We start from the raw sequence: 19,206 nt of genomic DNA on the forward strand, positions 1-19,206 counted from the left end.
AAACTCCCAGTCCATCCCTCTCTCCCTCCACCCCTCCTGCTTGGCAGCCACCAATCTGATCTCTATGTCTGTGAGTCTGTTTCTGTTTTGTGGATAGGTTCATTTGTGCCATATTTTAGATTCCACATGTAAGTGATATCACGTAGTATTTGTCTTTCTCTTTCTGACTTACTTCACTTAGTATGATACTCTCTGGTTGCATCCATGTTGCTGCAAATGGCATTATTTCATTCTTTTTTATGGCCGAGTAGTATTTCATTGTATATATGTACCACATCTTCTTTATGAAGATGGACATTTAGGTTTCTTCCATGTCTCAGCTATTGTAAGCAGCGCTACCATGAACATAGCGGTGTGTGTATCTTTTTCAATTATAGTTTTGTCCAGGTATATGCCCAGGAGTTGGATTGTTGGATCATATGGTAGCTCTTGTTTTAGTTTCTGAGGAACCTCCATACTGTTCTCCATAGTAGCTGCACCAACTTACATTCCCACCAACAGTGTAGGAGGATTCTCTTTTCTCCGCACCCTCTCCAGAATTTATTGTTTATAGACTTTTTGATGATGGCCGTTCTGACTGGTGTGAGGTGATATTATAGTTCTGATTTGCATTTCTCTAATAATTAGCGATGTTGAGCATCTTCTCATGTGCCTGTGGATGTCTGTATGTTTTGTTTTGGAGAAAAGGCTATTTAGGTGTCCTGTCCATTATTTGATGGGGTTGTTTGCTTTTTTGATATTGAGTTGCATGAGCTCTTTGTAAATTTTTGGAGATTGATTTCTTGTCGGTCACATCCTTTGCCAGTATTTTCTCCTGTTCTGTAGGTTGTCGTTTCGTTTTGTTTATGGTTTCCTTTGCTGTGAAAAGCTTTTCAGTTTAATGAGGTCCCATTTGTTTATTTTTGTTTTGGTTTCAATTTTTATTTTATATTGGGGTTTCATTGATTAATAACATTGTGTTAGTTTCAGGTATACAGTGTAGTGATTCAGTTTTACATATACATGTATCTACTCTTTTTCAAATTCTTTTCCCATTTCAGTTATTACAGGATAGTGAGCAGAGTTTCCTGTGTTATACAGTAGGTCCTTGTTGGTTATTTATTTGAAATATAGTAGTGTATGTATGTCAGTCCCATACTCCCAATTTATCTTTCCCCTCCACTTTTCTCCTTTGGTAACTGTAAGTTTATTTTCTAAGTCTATGAACCTGTTTCTGTTTTGTAAATAAGTCCATTTGCATATTTTGTTTTAGATTCTGCATATAAGCCGTATTATATGATATTTGTCTTTCTCTGTCTGGTTTACTTCACTTAATATGATAATCTCCAGGTCTGTCTGTGTTGCTGCAAATGGCATTATGTCATTCCTTTTAATGGCTGAGTAATACTCCAGTGTATATATGTACCACATCTTCTTTATCCATTCATCTGTCAGTGAACATTTATGTTGCTTCCATGTCTTGGCTATTGTAAGCAGCACTTCAGTGAACATTGGTGTGCATGTATCCTTTCGAACCGTGGTTTTCTCCAGATATATGACCAGGAGTGGGATTGCTGCATCTTATGGTAGCTCTATTTTTAGTTTTTTAAAGAACGTCCATACTCTTTTCCATAGTTACTGTACCAATTTACATTCCCACCAACAGCATAGGAGGGTTCCCTTTTCTCCACACCCTCTCCAGTATTTATTGTTTGTATACTTTTTTTTTTTAAAGTTTGTGTGTGTTTTTTTTAATTTATTTTTTTGGCTGTGTTGGGTCATCATTTCTGTGCGAGGGCTTTCTCTAGTTGCAGCGAGCGGGGGCCACTCTTCATCGCGGTGCGCGGGCCTCTCACTGTCACGGCCTCTCTTGTTGCGGAGCACAGGCTCCAGACGCGCAGGCTCAGTAATTGTGGCTCACGGGCCCAGTTGCTCCGTGGCATGTGGGATCTTCCCGGACCAGGGCTCGAACCCGTGTCCCCTCCATTGGCAGGCAGACTCTCAACCACTGCGCCACCAGGGAAACCCTGTTTGTATACTTTTTGATGTTAGCCATTCTGACTGGTGTAAGGTGATATCTCATTGTAGTTTTGATTTGCATTTCTCTTATAATTAGTGATGTTGAGCATCTTTTCATGTGCCTCTTGGCCCTCTGTATGTCTTCTTTGGAGAAAAGTCTATATAGGTCTTCCCCCATTTTTATATCGGGTTGTTTGGTTTTTTTTGATACTGAGCTGCATGAGCTGTTTGTAAATTTTGGAGATTAAGCTTTTGTTGGTCACAACTTTTGCAAATATTTTCTCTCATTCTGTGGGTTGTCTTGTTGTTTTGTTTATGGTTTTGTTTGCTTGCAAAAGCTTTTGAGTTTAATGAGGTCTCATTTGTTTATTTTTGTTTTTATTTTCATTGTTCTAGGAGACAGATCAAAAAGATTTTGCTGTGATTTATGTCAGAGTGTTCTGCCTATGTTTCCCTCTAAGAGTTTTTAGTATCCCAGCCTTACACTTAGATCTTTAATTCTGTTTGACTTTATTTTTGTGTATGCTGTTAGACAGTGTTCTAGTTTCTTTTCTTTTTTTAAAATAAATTTTATTTATTTATGTATATATGTATGTATGTATGTATTGGCTGCATCGGGTCTTCCTTGCCGCACGTGGACTTTCTCCAGTTGCGGCGAGCGGGGGCTACTCTTCTTTGTGGTGCGCAGGCTTCTCATTGCGGTGGCTTCTTTTGTTGCGGAGCACGCGCTCTAGGTGTGCAGGCTTCAGTAGTTGTGGCGCGTGGGCTCAGTAGTTGTGGCTCGTGGGCTCTAGAGTGCAGGCTCAGTAGTTGTGGCTCGTGGGCTCTAGAGTGCAGGCTCAGTAGTTGTAGCGCACGGGCTTAGTTGCTCTGCGGCACGTGGGATCTTCCCAGACCAGGGCTCGAACCTGTGTCTCCTGCATTGGAAGGCGGATTCTTAACCACTGCACCATCAGGGAAGCCCTCTAGTTTCAGTCTTTTACATGTAGCTGTCCTGTACACACTGGTACAGGACACACTGTGTACCAGTGTAGCACCACTTATTTAAGAGAATGTCTTTTCTCCATTGTATAGGCTTGCCTCCTTAGTCATAGATTAATTGGCCATAAGTTTGTGTGTTTGTTTCTGAGCTTTCTTTGATCTATATTTTTTGTGTTTGCCTGTAGCGTACTGTTTTGATTACTATAGCTTTTTGTGGTATGGTCTGAAGTCAGGGAGCTTGATTGCTCAAGTTTCGTTTTCTCTTGTCAGGATTCCTTTGGCTATTCCGCATCTATTTTGTTTCCATACGCATTTTAAAATGTTTTGTTCTAGTTCTGTGAAAAATGCCACTGTTAATTTAATAGGGATTGCATTGATTCCATAGAATGACTTGGGTAGTATAGTGATTTTGACAACATTGATCTTCCAGTTGAAGAACATGGTATATCTTTCCATCTGTTTGTGTCATCTTTGATTTCTTTCATTAGCGTGTTAAAGTTTTCAGAGTGCAGGTCTTTCGTCTCCTTAGGTTTATTCCTGGGAATTTTATTCTTTTTGATGTGCTGGTAAATGGGATTGTTTCTTTAATTTCTGTTTCTGATCTTTCATTGTTAGTGTATAGAAATGCAACAGATTTCTGTGTATGTATTTTGTATCCTGCCACTTTGCTGAATTCATTGATCAGCTCCTGTAGTTTTCTGGTAGCATCTTTAGGATTTTCTATGTATAGTATCCTGTAATCTTCAAACAGTGACAGTTTTACTTCTCTTCCAATTTGGATTCCTTTTATTTCATTTTCTTTTCTGATTGCCATGACTAGGACTTCCAAACTATGTTGAATAAAAGTGGAGATGGTGGACATCCTTATCTTGTTCTTGATCTCATAGGAAATGCTTTCAGGTTTTCACTGTTGAGTATGATGTTAGCTGTAGGTTTGTCATATATGGCCTTTATTATGTTGAGGTAGGTTCCCTCTATGCCCACTTTCTGGAGAGTTTTTATTATAAATTGGTGTTGAATTCTGTCAAAAGCCTTTTCTGCATCTATTGAGATGATCATATTTTTTTTGTTTTTTATTTATTTATTTATGGCTGACTTGGTTCTTCGTTGCTGCGCGCAGGCTTTCTCTAGTTGTGGCGAGTGGGGGCTACTCTTCATTGCGGTGTGCAGGCTTCTCATTGTGGTTGCTTCTCTTGTTGCAGAGCACAGGCTCTAGGCATGTGGGCTTTAGTAGTTGTGGCTCGTGGGCTCTAGAGCGCAGGCTCAGTAGTTGTGGCGTGCGGGCTTAGTTGCTCCACGGCATGTGGGATCTTCCTGGAACAGGGCTCGAACCTGTGTCCCCTGCAATGGCAGGCAGATTCTTAACCACTGCGCCACCAGGGAAGTCTGATCATATGGTTTTTATTCTTCAGTTTGTTAATGTGGTGTATCACCACTGATTGATTTGCAGATATTGAAAAATCCTTCCAACATTGGGATAATCCCACTTGATCATGGTGTATGATCCTTTTAGAGTATTGTTCGATTCGGTTTGCTGGTATTTTGTTGAGGATTTTTGCGTCTGTTCATCAGTGATATTAGCCTGTAATTTTCTTTTTTTTATGGTATCTTTGTCTGGTTTTGATATTAGAGTGATGGTGGCCTTATAGAATGAGTTTGGGCGTGTTCTTTCCTTTGCAATTTTTGGGAATAGTTTCAGAAGGATAGGTTGTTAAACTCTTCTCTGAATGTTTGATAGAATTTAGCTGTGAAGCCATCAGGTCCTGGAATTTTGTTTGTTGGGAGTTTTTTAATCACAGTTTCATTTTTAGTACTTGTGATTTGTCTGTTCATATTTTCTGTTTCTTCCTGGTTCAGTCTTGGAGGGTTGTTCCTTTCTAAGAATTTGTCCTTTTCCTTTAGGTTGTCCATTTTATTGGCATATAGTTGTTTGTAGTAGTCTCTTATGATACTTTGTATTTCTGTTGTAACTTCTCCTGTTTCATGTGTAATTTTATTTATTTTAGCCCTCTCCCTTTTTTTCTTGATATGTCTGGCTAAAGGTTTATCAATTTTGTTTATCCTTTCAAAAAACCAGCTTTTAGTTTTATTGATATTTTCTATTTTTTCTTTGTTTCTATTTCATTTATTTCTGCTCTGATATTTATTATTTCTTTCAGTATACTATCTTTGGGTTTTGTTTGTTCTTCTTTCTCTAGTTGCTTTAGGTCTAAGGTTAGGTTGTTTGAGATTTTTCTTGTTTTCTGAGGTAAGATTGTATTGCTATACACTTCCCTCTTAGAACTGCTTTTTCTGCATCCTGTAGATTTTGGATGGTCATGATTTTGTTTTCATTTGTCTCTAGGTATTTTTTAATTTCCTTTTTGGTTTCGTCAGTGATCCATTGGTTGTTTAGTAGCATATTGTTTAGCCTCAACATGTTTGAGTTTTTACAGTTTTTTTCTTCTAGTTGATTCTAATCTCATAGTGTTGTGGTCGGAAAAGATGCTTGATACGATTTCAGTTTTCTTAAATTTACTGAGCCTTGCTTTGTGGCCCAGCATGTGATCAATCCTGGAGAATGTTCCATGTGCACTGGAAAAGAATGTGTATTCTGTGGCTTTTGGATGGAATGCTCTATAAATATCAATTAAGTCCATCTGGTCTAATTTGTCACTTAAGGCTTGTGTTTCCTTATTGATCTTCTGTCTGGATGATCTGTCCATTGATGAAAGTGGGGTGTTAGATCCCCCTACTATTATTGTGTTACTGTCAATTTCTCCTTTTATGGATGTTAGTATCTGCCTTATATATTGAGGTGCTCCTATGTGCACCTCCTATGAGGTGCACTTATGGGTGCATATACATTTACAATTGTTGTATCTTCTTCTTTCATTGATCCCTTGATCATTATGTAGTGTCCTTCTTTGTCTCTTGTAACAGTCTTTATTTTAAAGTCTAGGGACTTCCTTGGTGGCACAGTGGTTAAGAATCCACCTGCCAGTGCAGGGGACACAGGTTCGAGCCCTGTTCCAGGAAGATCCCACATGCCACGGAGCAACTAAGCCCATGCGCCACAACTACTGAAGCCCGTGTGCCTACAGCCCGCGCTCCACAACAAGAGAAGCCACCACAATGAGAAGACTGTGCAGCACAACGAAGAGTAGCCCCCACTCGCCACAACTAGAGAAAGCCTGCACGCAGCAATGAAGACCCAGTGCAGCCAAAGATAAATAAAAGTAAATAAATCTATTAAAAAAAAATTTTTTTTTAAAGTATAGACCAGCATGAGTAGCAGAGTCATTACCTTACATTAGAGAGAATGCATGAAAATAAGGCATCATCCATCCAAGGCAATATTGTTTTTGGCCACCTCAATGGATGAGGTTGTGACACAGGGTACAAACATAGATGAACCTTTATTTATTATTTATTTATATTTTTGGCTGCGTTGGGTGTTCATTGCTGCATGCGTGGGCTTTCTCTAGTTATGGTGAGCGCGGGCTACTCTTTGTTGTGGTGCGCGGGCTTCTCATTGCAGTGGCTTGTCTTGTTGCAGAGCACGGGCTCTAGGTACGAGGGCTTCACAGGCCTCTAGAGCGCAGGCTCAGTAGTTGTGGCACATGGGCTTAGTTGCACTGCGGCATGTGGGATCTTCCCAGACCAGGGCTCAAACCCGTGTCTCCTGCATTGGCAGGCAGATTCTTAACCAGTGAGCCACCAGGGAAGTCCCGATGAACCTTTAAAATGTTACATTAAGTGGGAGAAGAACCAGACACAAAGACCAACTGTTGTATTCTTCTATTTATATGAATTGTTCAGAGCAGGCAGATCCACAGAGACAAAGAAGATTAGTGGTTGCCTAGCAATGAGGGTTTGAGCAGGTGATGGAACCATTATGGGGTTCCTTTTGGGGTGATGAAAATGTTCTGAAGTTGATTGAAGTGATGGGTGCACAACTCTGTGAATATACTAAAAACCATTGAATGGGTGAATTGTACGGTGTGTTGATTATGCCTCAGTAAAGCTGTTGGGGAAAAAACCGAAAAGAAAATACTGCATCAAAAAAAAAAAAAAGAAAGAAAATACTGCATCAAAGAGGCACATGGTCTTCATTCTGAACCTTTGCAGTCTTTTTCTCACCTCAGAGCTATGAATGGCTCATTACTAGTAAAGAATGAATGTCACATTTATTTGGGGTCGGGGTTGGGGGGCATATGAAATTTGAAAAGCCTCTGAGCGATTTTGATTATCCCCTTCCCTTTGGAAATCACCCAGGGGTACCTACCTCCTAGAAGCTAGGACACTTGGAGTCAGGTGCACTCAAATACAGTTTAAGAAAGATTGTTTTGTCTTTACTGCCTGTCCCAAAGGGGTGTGTGAATCTGGTGGTCCTGAAACATGACAGGAAACTCCAGTCCCTTCTGCTCTGAAGGGCTTTTTTTAAAGCAGGGACCTCCCCACCCGCCCACCAGGCCCTGGTTCTGTTGGCACTGCATCCCTTTCTGTCAGTTTTGGCCTATTCCAACCCAGGTGATAGAGGGCAAGAACCTGTGTCGTGGGAGGGCCAGAGTCAGAGAGAAGGTGCGGAGACAATTTGCCTGAGGCTTCTCGTACACCTGGGCCATCCTGCGGTGACAAGGAGTGGAAATCCCTAGTCAGCCCGTGGGTCCTGCCCAGGAGCCAGCTGCTGCTTCTGCCACTGTACATTAGTTCTACCTGTTCTTGGACGGCATATGAATGGAATCATCTGGCATGTCAGTTTTTCTCTGACTTCGCTTATTCATCATACTGTTTTTGAGATTCGCCCCTTTTGTTGCACGTGTCATTACGTCATTCTTTCCTCGCTGAGGAGTGTTTCCTTCGTTGTGTGAGTATTCCACAGCTTGGTCCCCCATCCTTCTGTTGGTGGATATTTGGGTCGTTTCCCATTTTAGGCTACTGTGAAGAAGGCTGCTTTGAGCAGTCGTGTCTGAGTCTTTTTGCGGGTATCTATTTTTATTTCTCTTCGGTAAATAAATACCTAGAGTCGTGGAACTGCCAGCTCGTAGGGCAGACTGTGCTTCACTCTGTTAGAAACTGCCCAGGAGCCCTGCAGAGTGGTTGAGCCACTCCTGTAACCCCAGCAGAAACGTACGAGTTCCTGTTGTTCCACTCCTGGCCATCACCGGGTATTGTCGGTCATTTTGATTCGTTGCAGGGTTTGAACAGAGGTGTTTCATACTCTGATTTAGATGTGGAAAAGAAAGAGACTCAGTCTGCGGTGTGGAGATGAGTGTGGGGAGAGGGCAGTAGGGGGTTAGCCTGGCAAGAGCTCAGGGTGGCTTGACCAGTGAGTTGATGGAAGCGGGCAGATGTGGTTGGCATCTAGGTGTATTTTGAAGAAAAGAATCAGCAGGATTTGCTGAAGGACAGACCATGGGATCAGAGAGAAGGGGTAAGGGTTCCCACCAGGGTTGCTGCTGGAGCTGCAGGAGCTGGAGCTGCCGTTTCCTGAGCCCAGGCAGATCGCAGGGACACTGTGTGCTAGAGTGGGAGCCGGGAGGGGGGTTTGAACATGTGACACTGGAGGTGCCTGTTAGACATCCGAGCAGCAGTATTGTGGGCAGCGGGGCATCTGAGCCAGGAGGTCAGGGGAGGGGCTGAGCTGGGATTCTAGGTGTGGAAGGTGTCATGAGAGCATAGGTGGCGTTTAAATGAAGTGGGATGAGAACACGTGGGATATGGGTGTAGGCGGTGGAGAAGGGGTGAGGGAAGGAGCTCTGTCCTCCAGTGTGTTGAGGTCAGAAAGGCCTGGAGGAGTCGGGGAGATGAGAGGAGAACTTGGGGAGAGTGGTATCCCGGAAGCCAAGTGATAAACACACCCCAAGGATTTGCCCTTGTCAGACGTGACGAGGCCCGAGATGTGGCCGTTGGGTTTAGCTGAGCAGAGGTGGTGGCCTCGGTGAGTCGTGTCAGAGGGTGGGATAGTCGCCCACAGGAACAGTTAATGCCGATGAGGGAACTCTTGAAGTTTTGTTGTGAAGGGCATGAGAAATGGATTGTAGCTGGAGAAGGATTTGGTGTCAGGGGAGGGCTTTCTTTTTAAGCTGGAAGATGTTGCGTCGAGTTTGATGGACTGCTTCGAGAGCGGGGGCAAGAGGGAGCACTCAGGAGTGAGGACAGTTGCCGAAGCGGTGTTCTGTGCAGGCGAGAGAAGGTCCAGCGCGCCCCTTAGGAGGATGCGGTGGCGGTAGTGTGCGGAGCCCCGCACGGTGTTGGGGAGAAAGCGTGGAGAGGGCGGGCAGGAGGGAAAGTGAGAGGGTGGCTGGAGCGGGGAGTATGAGGGTTGCAGGGTAGCAGCGAGGGCCCCTGGAGGTGGGCGGCCAGTCATTTCAAACGAGACCCCACTGCGGAGTTCTGTCTGTGTGTCGCTTCGCCATGGCGTGCCGTGGTGGGTTCAGGACTCGGGTTTTCTTAGGCCAGGAGGAAGGACAGAAGGGGAGAGGGGTGAGGCGTGTGGAGACTGTTCTGCGGATGGAACTGGACTGAGCAGTTTGATTCCCGATGTGGGGCTTTCCGCCCTGTGTTAGTTGTAAGCTGTCTTGCTCTCTTCTGAACAAGGTTTAATAGAAGTAAGTACCTTTCTGCAGTCACTGGTTACCATCATCCCTGCCTGCATCAAAGGTAGCACACTTCACTCTTTCCCTAAGAAAAGAACTTCAGACTCGGACATACTGTTTTCAGTCATATATTCTGCAGGCCCAGCAATAACAATAACCCAAATCTACCACCTTCTCTAAGAGAAGTGCTTGGGGAAATTGGCCCAGTGATGTCTAGTTAGTGATATGTTATTTCAAAAAGTGGGGTTTTTTAATGTATTTTTTAGTTGATTGACTAGGAAATATAGGTACTTGGTAAATTTGGAAGGTTTTAAAACTATATTTTGCTCATGGTCATAGTAAAATGTACACACTTCTAAATTTCAGAAAAGTTGGAGAAGATTCGGGATCATGAACGAAAGGAAGAAACTTTCACCCCTATGCCCAGCCTTTACTACATGGAGCTCACCAAACTCCTGTTAAATCAGTAAGGACCTCTCACTCCTTCGAACGCCACATGCACGGTGGAACCCCCCGTTCCCAGCCCACCTCCTTTCGTGTTCCACGCTCATTACCGAGGGAAGTGGTAGCTTTGGCCCCCAGGTCCTCAGTCAGTAGTCTGGGAGTCGTTTGTGGGCACGCACACACTGGCCGGGCTCTGTCTCTCCCTGTTTCTCTTTTTTCCCTTTCTCCACCCTTCCCTCTTCTGGTGAATCCCGTGGTTCTTTGCATTCTGCGTCCTACCCGTCACTTGATATTGGACTCCAGTATCAGCCCATCATCTCTAGCAGTAGCCTTTTTCTTAACTGCAAATGTTTTATTAGTCGAGCTGCACCCCTCTTCTCCTTTGGGCCTGTGCATCTGCGTTCTTGTATCTCTTGCATAGGAAAGGGCCAGGGGTTGCATTTTCCTTCGACCCTGGGCTAAAAGGCAGGTCCACTGGGGCAAAACTGTTTCCCCTCATCCAGTTCAGGCTCCCCATGGGCTTCTAATTCATTCTCCGCCTTGCAGCCAGAGCAGCCTTTCAAAGATACAGCTGCCCTGTGAGTCCCCTGCCCCTCGGAGCCCCTGTAGGGTCTGAAGCCCTGATCATGGTATTCGAAGCACCGCATAGCCTGGTTCCCTTCTCCCGGCTCTCACCACTCTCTGCAGTCCTTCCCTCCGATTCTCCAGGGTCCAGGCTCACGTTGGCCTCCTTCACTTTTTCACACATGCCCAGGTCCTCAGAGTGCACAGGCGCACACGTGTGTGTGTGTGTGTGTGTGTACACCGTCCTTCTGCCCAGTGAGGCCACATCTTCCCTGCTCCCTCCTCGGGTTTAGCAGAGCAGGTCCTCCCTCCCAGGTTACGTGACCTGTCCTCGTGGCAGCTCTGCACCCCTCTATAGCACTTGTCAGGTGTAATGCTCTAACTGCTGTCTGCCTGTGCTGTTCCCCACCCCCGCCCCCAGGTCTCACGGGCAGGGACTGTCTCGCGTGCCCCCGCACAGTGCCAGGTACTCACATGTTTGTGGAATGAATGAATGCATCAGGGCAGGGGGCAGGCAAGTGTGGCTACCTGCAGTGTAATTTGCACAGTGTCAAGCTTCTGAAGCCGGTGCACCTGTTCACTGATGGACTCAAGAGCAGAGCCGTAACAGAAGCTGGAAGCCCCCTCCTGCCTGCCGGAGAGCAGCGGGGCCGGGCCCCCCGAGTGGCCCTGTGCAATTCAAGGGAACATCTGCGTAACGTGGACTTGTCCTTGAGTGGACGTGCGGCTGCAGTTGTGTAGTTCACAACATTCGCAGCATTCAGCATGCTAAGCGTCCCACCGGGTAGTGGAGATGGTCATGTAGGCTTGAGTTCCAGTTTTGTGGGGAAGAGATGCGACCCTGTTGACAGACGTGGTATAACACTGCAGCGTGTGCAATGCTGTTCAGAGTACGTAGGGGTGCAGCCCTCATGCCTGGTGCTGCCAGAGAAGGGATCCCTGGCTTGGAGGATGAGGGGAAATTTACTAGGGGAGAGGGCAGTGTAGGTAGAAGGACGGAAGGTGAAAGGGCCTGGATTTGTGGAGCAGGGCTGTTGGGACCAGGATGGACTGAGTGAGGGCAGGGCAGTGGACGCGGCGTCCCCAGGCAGGCGTCATCCGGAGGCTATGAGAGGGCTCCTGCCGTAGGGGAGGGTGACTTCAGAAGGGAGAATACGGGAGCGGAAGGGAGGCCTGTTCATCTTCAGTTTTTGAAGTTCAATGCGTTATGTACGCAGTTCCTATCGAAACCCTTGTTTTATAATTCCTTAGAGTCATCCATTCAGTGAGGGGACCTTGGTTCTGCAGTGCAGTTCACAAGGAGCTGGGGTCCTTTGTTCTTTAACCTGCTGTTCAGAGCGTAAGATCCAAATGTTTGGGTCTTGAATAAAGTCTACTATATCAATTGTATCCTACTGATTCTCCATCTACTCATCTTGAGCTAATTTTAGCCTGTGGAGAGAGCCTTGCCAGCTTATCCTAGGATGCCTGGTGATGAACTATGTTGGCTTTTGCTTTTGTCTTCTAGTTTGTCTCTTTCTTCAAAGGTTAATTTAAAAATGTGTCACACAGGAAGGCTCTTAGAGCGGCCCCGCTGACTCCAGTCAAACTTTTACCCAGAATTTGCAATGTATAGGTGTGCTGTTTATGCTAATTTGCGATTTGTTCTGTGACTTTTGCAAATGTATCTGTTTTCTCTGTAGAGTGGGACAGTCCCTATGCCTCAGGGATTTTGTGAGGATAGAAATGCCTGGCACAGAGCCTTCGTCTTCTTTCCCTAACAGATGGGGTATTAGCATTAGAGGTCATGACCTCTGAGCCAGCCTTTGAAAGAAATTCATTCTAGATGGAAATTCTATAGCATAGAACACTCAGTTATCCTGAGCCAGAGGAGGACCTACTCAGAGCTTCTTCTCCAAGATCTAATTTTTTTTGGTGAATAAACAGAAGTCCTCGTACCACAGCTTGCCCAGGGACAACTAACAAGAGCACAGATAACTCGGTGAGGATCGTGGCTGAATTTTCTTGGCACCAAGCTTAACTGCTAGAAATCCTTACATTTTAAAAAACTGAAAAAGCGAAACAAATTTTGAGGCTAGAACAACTTGTGCATTTTTGCCTAAATCCAAGCAGCATTTACACAGAAGCCACTTCTACCTGGAAGTTGCCTTAGTTTACTGAGTGCTTCCTTATGCGATTTATTTCACCTTTTGCTTCCTTTAGTGCTTCAGACAACATCCCGAAAGCAGATGAGATCCGGACCCTGATCAAGGATGTGTGGGACACACGCACAGCCAAGCTCCGGGTGTCCGCTGACAGCTTTGTGAGACAGCAGGAGGCACACGCCAAGGTGGGCGCGTGGTGGGCCGCCCACGGAGGCTGGATGCTCTGTGGGACAGCCCGCGGCATCTTGTCTGCTTAGGGCATCGCAGGAAGGGATAACTAGCCATGCGGGGCTTTCAGAATATTATTACTCATTGTATCCTTATTTTTATCCAGTAGATTTAACCTTTCGTGAAATCAAAGACTCAACCAACCCGGGTCTGTTTGCCCTTGTGTTTTAGCTGGATAACTTGACCTTGATGGAGATCAACACCAGTGGGGCTTTCCTCACACGAGCGCTCAATCACATGTACAAACTCCGCACGAACCTGCAACCTTCTGACAGCGCCCAGTCTCAGGACTTGTAGGCAGAGAGTGGTTTGTAGAGGCCCGTGTCTGCTGGCAGGAGGCTCAGCGGGTGGCCTGCGTGCTCGGGACGTGACAGAGGTACTCACATTTCCAGAGTTCTAGAACCACTTCTGAATGTACGCAGAAAAGTGCAGTGAAGCAAGGGATGGGTTTATAACCTTGTTGGAAAGCAACAGGCTTGTGCTTAGTCCTCGAGACATTCTGTAATTCCACGTCTGTATCTGGGGAATGAGAAAAGCATTCGCAGAACGAATGATTTCCCTAGCAGAACTCCGGGTCTCCTGCACGGGACTGTCGTGTGCAGGTGGGTGTTCGGTGACATCCGGTGTTGCTTTTAAGATGGAGATATAGCAGGATGGTAACGTGGCCGTGGCCATTTTTCTCCCTTCTTGACCCTGATCTCTTGGGCTAAATGTAGAGTCTGCTACAGAGGCTATTCACATACAGGACAGCAGATGAGTGGCGAGTGACAACCCCCCATATTTATCATCTAAGCCCTGATACACAATAAAGATGGAATCAACCCAGATCTCTGTTGGGTTTTGTTCCTGCATAACTGCCATGCAAAGGAGCAGGCCAAGTGGCTAGAATGATCTGATGGACCAAACTTGAGAGGTTTAGCAGGCAACTGTGAACTTCCGACCGACACTCTGGGTATCTCTCGTTCTCTTGGCTGCTTCTGGGTAAGGCCCTAAAGGGTTGCTTATCAGCAAGAGGAAAGTCGGGGGAAAATGAGTTCTGTTATCGAGTGTGTGAGTGAAGCTGAAGACACGATGCCAGGGGGAAAAGTGGGGCCTGTGACGTGGTTCTTGATGGACTGAGGGGAAGACAGTTCTAGGCAGCAGTGGCTCAGGTAACGGTATTGGCTTTTTTCCCTAGGAGGAAAAGTTTCAGCGCTAGCATGGCTCAGTCCCTTACATAAAGTACATTACCCCGGGCGGGGGGGGGGGGGGGGGGGGGGAGGGCGGGCAGCGGGAAATGATCCTCTAGGCCTGTAATGAGTAGGTTCAGTAACCAGCTGGTTTCCGATGGTAGCGCCGTCAGTCAAAAGCAGTCACATGCCATCTCGAGGGTTATGAAGGGTGTACGTGCGTGATCAACTGGGCCTAAAGAATATCTGCTGGTGTTTTTACCCTTCAGTGTTTAAAACACAAACTTACTTCAAGTTACTCGAGCACTATTCCTCCGTCCCAGATGGGTACCCAGCTGTCCCTCTCACAAGCAGCTATTGTTTAAGCACCGAAGGGCCGCACATGGAGGGATGAGGACCCAGAAGACCTGGTCTCCATCACTTAAGAGATGACAGGACTTGTCTTTTCATCTCTCTTTCACAGAATCCTTCAGATTTAATCTGGGGAATCTTCTAGAATGAAACCACACGTTACTGTGGCGGTTCAGGAGTCCTGTTTATGTCAGATCTCACCCTGAATCCCCTTCTCTTAAAACCTGGCTGAGGCACAGATGAATCTGTCTTCACACTTTACCTGTAAAGCTGTGTAATCGTTGAGCTCTTATTTTTATTTTTTGGCCTTATTATAACATAGAAAAGATTTTTCTCTTAAGATGATTTAGGAAGATTTTATTTTTTGGATGTTGTCAGAAATTACAGCAATATATTCATAAATACCTAATTACTACATTCAACAAATAATATTACAATACAGTTAATTCAAACAAGTACACTTAGAACAGGTTTAATTTCACAGCATCTAAATTGCCCCCCAGAGTGACCGAGGCACCGTTCCTCCTCCCTCCATGTACTGGTTGACTGTTCTAGCAGTTAAGCACAGGTACATACAAAGTAACACGACTGATTGATTAGCGTGGTCTTCCTCGGGTCAAGGCAGAGTTAAGGAGTTAAGGTTAAGCGCTGGATCAGAAAGTTGGGGACAGGCTACTGCAAGTAGTAAAGTCGATAGTGTGGTTACTTGGGAGAGGACAGGGGTGCTGCGAAGTGGCTAATCCACGCTGTATGATGAACAGCATCGCGGTGCTGACCATCTCCATCTGGTGGCAGGTCCCTGGAACTTCCTACACTTTAAGCCGTGGCCCAGAGGGAAAGGCGGGTATGCAATCTAATTTTGGAGATGTGACAGCATTGTGAGCTACTTGACGAAACATCATCCCACATACAAACTTAAGATTTCCTGTTAGAATACTTTAATGCTTCGCTACTTTGCTGAAGGTGTGGGCTCCTTTTAATATTCTTTTGAGTTTCCCTGAGAGTGTATAATCTATTAGCATGTTAATGCCAATTAAGTGTTTTGTTTCCTTTAGAATATAGACTATGCTTTTGAAGAGCGTATCTTGGTCACTTATCTGAGATAATGGATTAAGATTATGATATTTCATGTCAGTTTGGCTTGTTTCTACCTGTGGCGCCAAGTTTGGGGGAAAGCTCTGGGTTGCTAATGATGTGATTAAATGCAGAACCACACGACTCACTTTTGGAAGGGATCCCGCACAGGTTTAGCGAAACCCCCTTCAGAGGGCAGAGGGCAGCCGTCTCTCCCAGGTGCCATGGGAAGACACGGGTCGTGAAGGACTGTTCACAAAAATACTGACACAGAAGTTCCATGATCAGTTCTAGAGCAAATGTGGTGTTGTACTTCTGAACTTTGTCTTTCAAACTCAATGTAAAACAGCTGAACAAAAAGCTTCAGGGATTCCATATTTCTCTGTTTCTCTGTCAGTTTTTAAGCCCAAACTGAAAAGAGGCTCTGATGCTACCATGCTCTTTCAGAATAAGTGTTTTCAGATTATAAAACTAATTATTGAATGGAACAAAAAAAACCCCAAGATTGGGTACTATGTCTCTGGTGCACTTTCGTTACCTTTTTCTTAGTTTATTCATGTTGCCTTATGGGTTTTGTAGTTATATTCTGATTGATTGTCCTATTACTTCTTGAGCCTTAGAATATTCAGAGAGCCTCACAGGTAGGTGGGAGTATGGGGAAGCAGAGTGATGGAGCAGCTCAGAGGCGGGGCAGGGGGAAGGCAGTTAGTTCTAGCTCAGTGACACAGCCGCACCCCTGGGCAGGCATCCCTTTAACCTCATGCCGCGTCCTCCTCCCCAAAAGCAACGAAACACCAGCAGACACAGGCGCTCCCCTCAGGTGGTAACAGGATGGGGCTGTTCCCTCTGCTTTTTGGCCAGGACCCTTACCAGAGCCGAGGAGCAAAGGCATCCAGATATTTTCTACTACGGAGGAAGGAGGACCGGGGGGAAGTGTTAAGATGTAACCCTTAGGCCTTCAGAGACAGCAAGCAGATTTTAGGTAGAGAAATTCAGTGACGTTTTGCCCTGATCGTTGGCAGTGGGGCTCCCTCGGAACACCTGTGGCACATGGCGCTCTCTGTGGCTTTGCAGGGGAGGAGGCCCCCAGAAGAGCCCTTAGTTCTCGTCAAGTCGTTGCTGTAGAGAGAAAAGCACTTGCTGACTGCTGATAATACTGGCGGCACTTTTTGTCTGAGTTTGCTAATAACGAAGATTCTTGGCAGACATACAAAGCAAACTGTGGGAACAGATAAAGTGACACAATGCCATCTGCCAGCAAGCTGTTCCGCGCAGCTAAGGTCTGGGGCCGAGGGCGTGGCCACTGATCACAGTGAGTAGCCTTCCTGAAGGTCAGCCAGCCCTTCCCCGGGCCCAGGGCGTGATGCTTGGGTCCCCTCCCCTCCCCCGGGCAGACCAGCCACTGGCTGCTTTGGCCTCTGGTTCAGGCCCATTTGGGCAAGAGATGCCTTCCTGATCTAGATTTCACACTGCCTGAACCCGCAATAACTGGGGCAGGGAGGGCTCCCCCCATGCTTCGCAATGAAACGATCATCCCCGTTCCTAGCCGCTCCTGTGGTTGGGTTGGCACAGTCAGTCAGTCCAAGAAGAGAAATTCTGCGCAGACATTGTTCACCTTACTTTCAGGCTGGTACAAAGCTTTGCATCTAAATAAATAAACCCTATACAGTTTCTACTCTGCACCTGCGCAGACTGCTGTAAGACACCTCAGCATCCTGTCCCAGCAGCCGCTCCCTTCCTCAAAGGCTCTTTTAACGAAGCCCGTGTGCGCCTGCGCGCGTGAAGGTGCACACACAGCGTCCACCTGGCTGCCACTGGAGCCTGCCCCTCCTCGCTTCGTAGCATGGGTTGTGGTGAACTGGCTGCTGTCCGGAGCAGGGGAGGGGCGCAGGAGGAGGTAAGACGTAACCATGGCTTTCTACATCACTCTGGTGCAACTCAAAAATGAAGTGATCGCATAGGCGCCAGTGGTAAGCTCTTTTACTTTTCTTCTTCTTTAATTTTTTTAAAAACACTTCAATATCTTAATGTCCTGACCAGCAGCAGTACAAACACTAAAAGCAAGTTTTTTTTTTTTTGCCCAGGAAAACAAAACAAAAAAACAAACAAAACCCCCAAACAGGGAAACAACCAACAAAAATCCCTCCAAACCACATATTAAAAATGGCAGGCTTTTTTATAACAATAATTAAAGTAATAAAAACATACAAAACTTTGTTTTTTTAATATATATACACAGTACAAGGCTGAAGCACCTTTGACTTTCCTCTCAAAAATTTATGTTTGTATGAAAACACCCCTACCGCAGTAACAATCTGGTGGGTGTGAATAAATGTGTACATAGAGCTCTGTACATTTTCCCCCATGAAGTAATAAAAAGGTACCTTCAGTTTGTTGATTCGCTTTATCTTTAGGTAAGATAAGAGCTTTTCTGGGGAAAAGCCTTTGGGTGAGGCTTCAGTACTGTTGCTTTGTGTGCTCGTAGGACCTGTTGCTTTGAAGAAAATTTTGCAGAAAAGTAACTGAAACAAATAAGCCCTTTACTTAAAAATGCACCCCACCTTCCTTCCACTGAAGGTAGGTCTCAGTCCCGGGGAGGACTGAGACCGGCCACCACCCCCTGCAGCCAGAGCAACCTGGGTTCTCGAGGCCTAGTAACATGGCAACACAAGACAGAATACCAACGGTCCGATCCGATCTTACACACCCAGGGGCCAGAAATGATTGAATTTTAGTGTTGGTAATGGAGCCTTTCATCTTCAGATTAAAAAATCATGACGTGGGGAAAGAATAAAACTGCCTTTAAAAAGAAAAAACTGGGTGTCCTACAGGGGTTGCTCGCTGAATTACAAAGGCGATTCAATTGCGTTGAAGTCAAGGTGAGTTCGTTCTTTTCTCTGGAGCCTGGAATCCTTTGCTTCATGCATGGCACATTCTTTTTTAAGCTTCAAACCTCCCAGTGAAAAATATTAAATATTCAAGGTAATAAAATAGATAATATTTCTATACTATAGGTTCGGCCTAGTGCAAGGGAAACCGTCACCTAGGATATCCCTTAAAGTAACCTCTAGGCCAATGCATTGCAGGCAACGCAAGGCACTTCCGTAAGTGATCCAGTTCTGCCTGGAGTCGCTCCCTTTCTGAAACAATCTTCTGTTTCTGGCTCCTCAACTCCTGGAGAGAGAGAGAGAAATTCACGTAAAACACTCATCTCACGCGGTAAGGAAACGTGTGTGCGGGACGCCTGAATGCGCCGGAGGCCAACCTGCAGCACTTAGAACCAGTTCTAACTAACTATCCCCGAGGTTTCGGATTCTTACGGTACCTGCTCGCTCCCATAGGAACGGTGTCCGGTGCTGTCTCAGCTTCAACCCTGAGATCTGAAAAATTAGCCCTGCCGCTATAAAACTTTTGCTGCTTCAGGAGCGGCCAAGATGTGTAAGACCCGACGGGAGACAAGCCCCCATCCCGCGGGCGGGAGGAAGCACAGCTGCAGGGCTGAGCCTGGCCTGGCGGCGGGGGCGGGAGGGAGTCTGACTCGCCTCAAGAGCTTCCCTCCCTCCATCCTCCTGAGCAAATCACAGGAGCGGGAGACTGCCACAGGCAATAAATAATTCCCCCGAAGGCACATATACACAGCATCATCACCCTTCCAGGATCAACAGTCTGCAA

General features: G+C 45.8%; 2 protein-coding genes across 12 annotated transcripts in view; one reads left to right on the top strand and one right to left on the bottom strand.

Annotated features, from left to right (window-relative positions):
* GINS2 (GINS complex subunit 2) overlaps positions 1–13,767 on the top strand; it is a 29,361-nt gene extending 15,594 nt beyond the window's left edge. The window contains exons 3-5 of the mRNA XM_007172588.2: positions 9,927–10,026; positions 12,771–12,897; positions 13,112–13,767. Coding sequence (XP_007172650.2) covers positions 9,927–10,026; positions 12,771–12,897; positions 13,112–13,237 — 353 coding nt within the window. The 3' untranslated portion in view covers positions 13,238–13,767. The remainder of the gene's footprint in view (positions 1–9,926; positions 10,027–12,770; positions 12,898–13,111) is intronic.
* A 1,033-nt stretch (positions 13,768–14,800) lies between these two features.
* Positions 14,801–19,206, bottom strand: part of GSE1 (Gse1 coiled-coil protein) — a 422,062-nt gene continuing 417,656 nt past the window's right edge. For 10 of the 11 annotated variants that reach the window (XM_057534565.1, XM_057534564.1, XM_057534566.1 and 7 more), the window contains one exon: positions 14,801–18,708. In XM_057534565.1, the coding sequence (XP_057390548.1) occupies positions 18,574–18,708 (135 nt within the window). In that variant the 3' untranslated portion in view covers positions 14,801–18,573. The remainder of the gene's footprint in view (positions 18,709–19,206) is intronic. The other variant, XR_009006130.1, reaches the window with a different exon arrangement.

Source organism: Balaenoptera acutorostrata, chromosome 19 (genome assembly GCF_949987535.1).
Source record: "Balaenoptera acutorostrata chromosome 19, mBalAcu1.1, whole genome shotgun sequence".
Lineage (NCBI taxonomy): Eukaryota > Metazoa > Chordata > Mammalia > Artiodactyla > Balaenopteridae > Balaenoptera > Balaenoptera acutorostrata.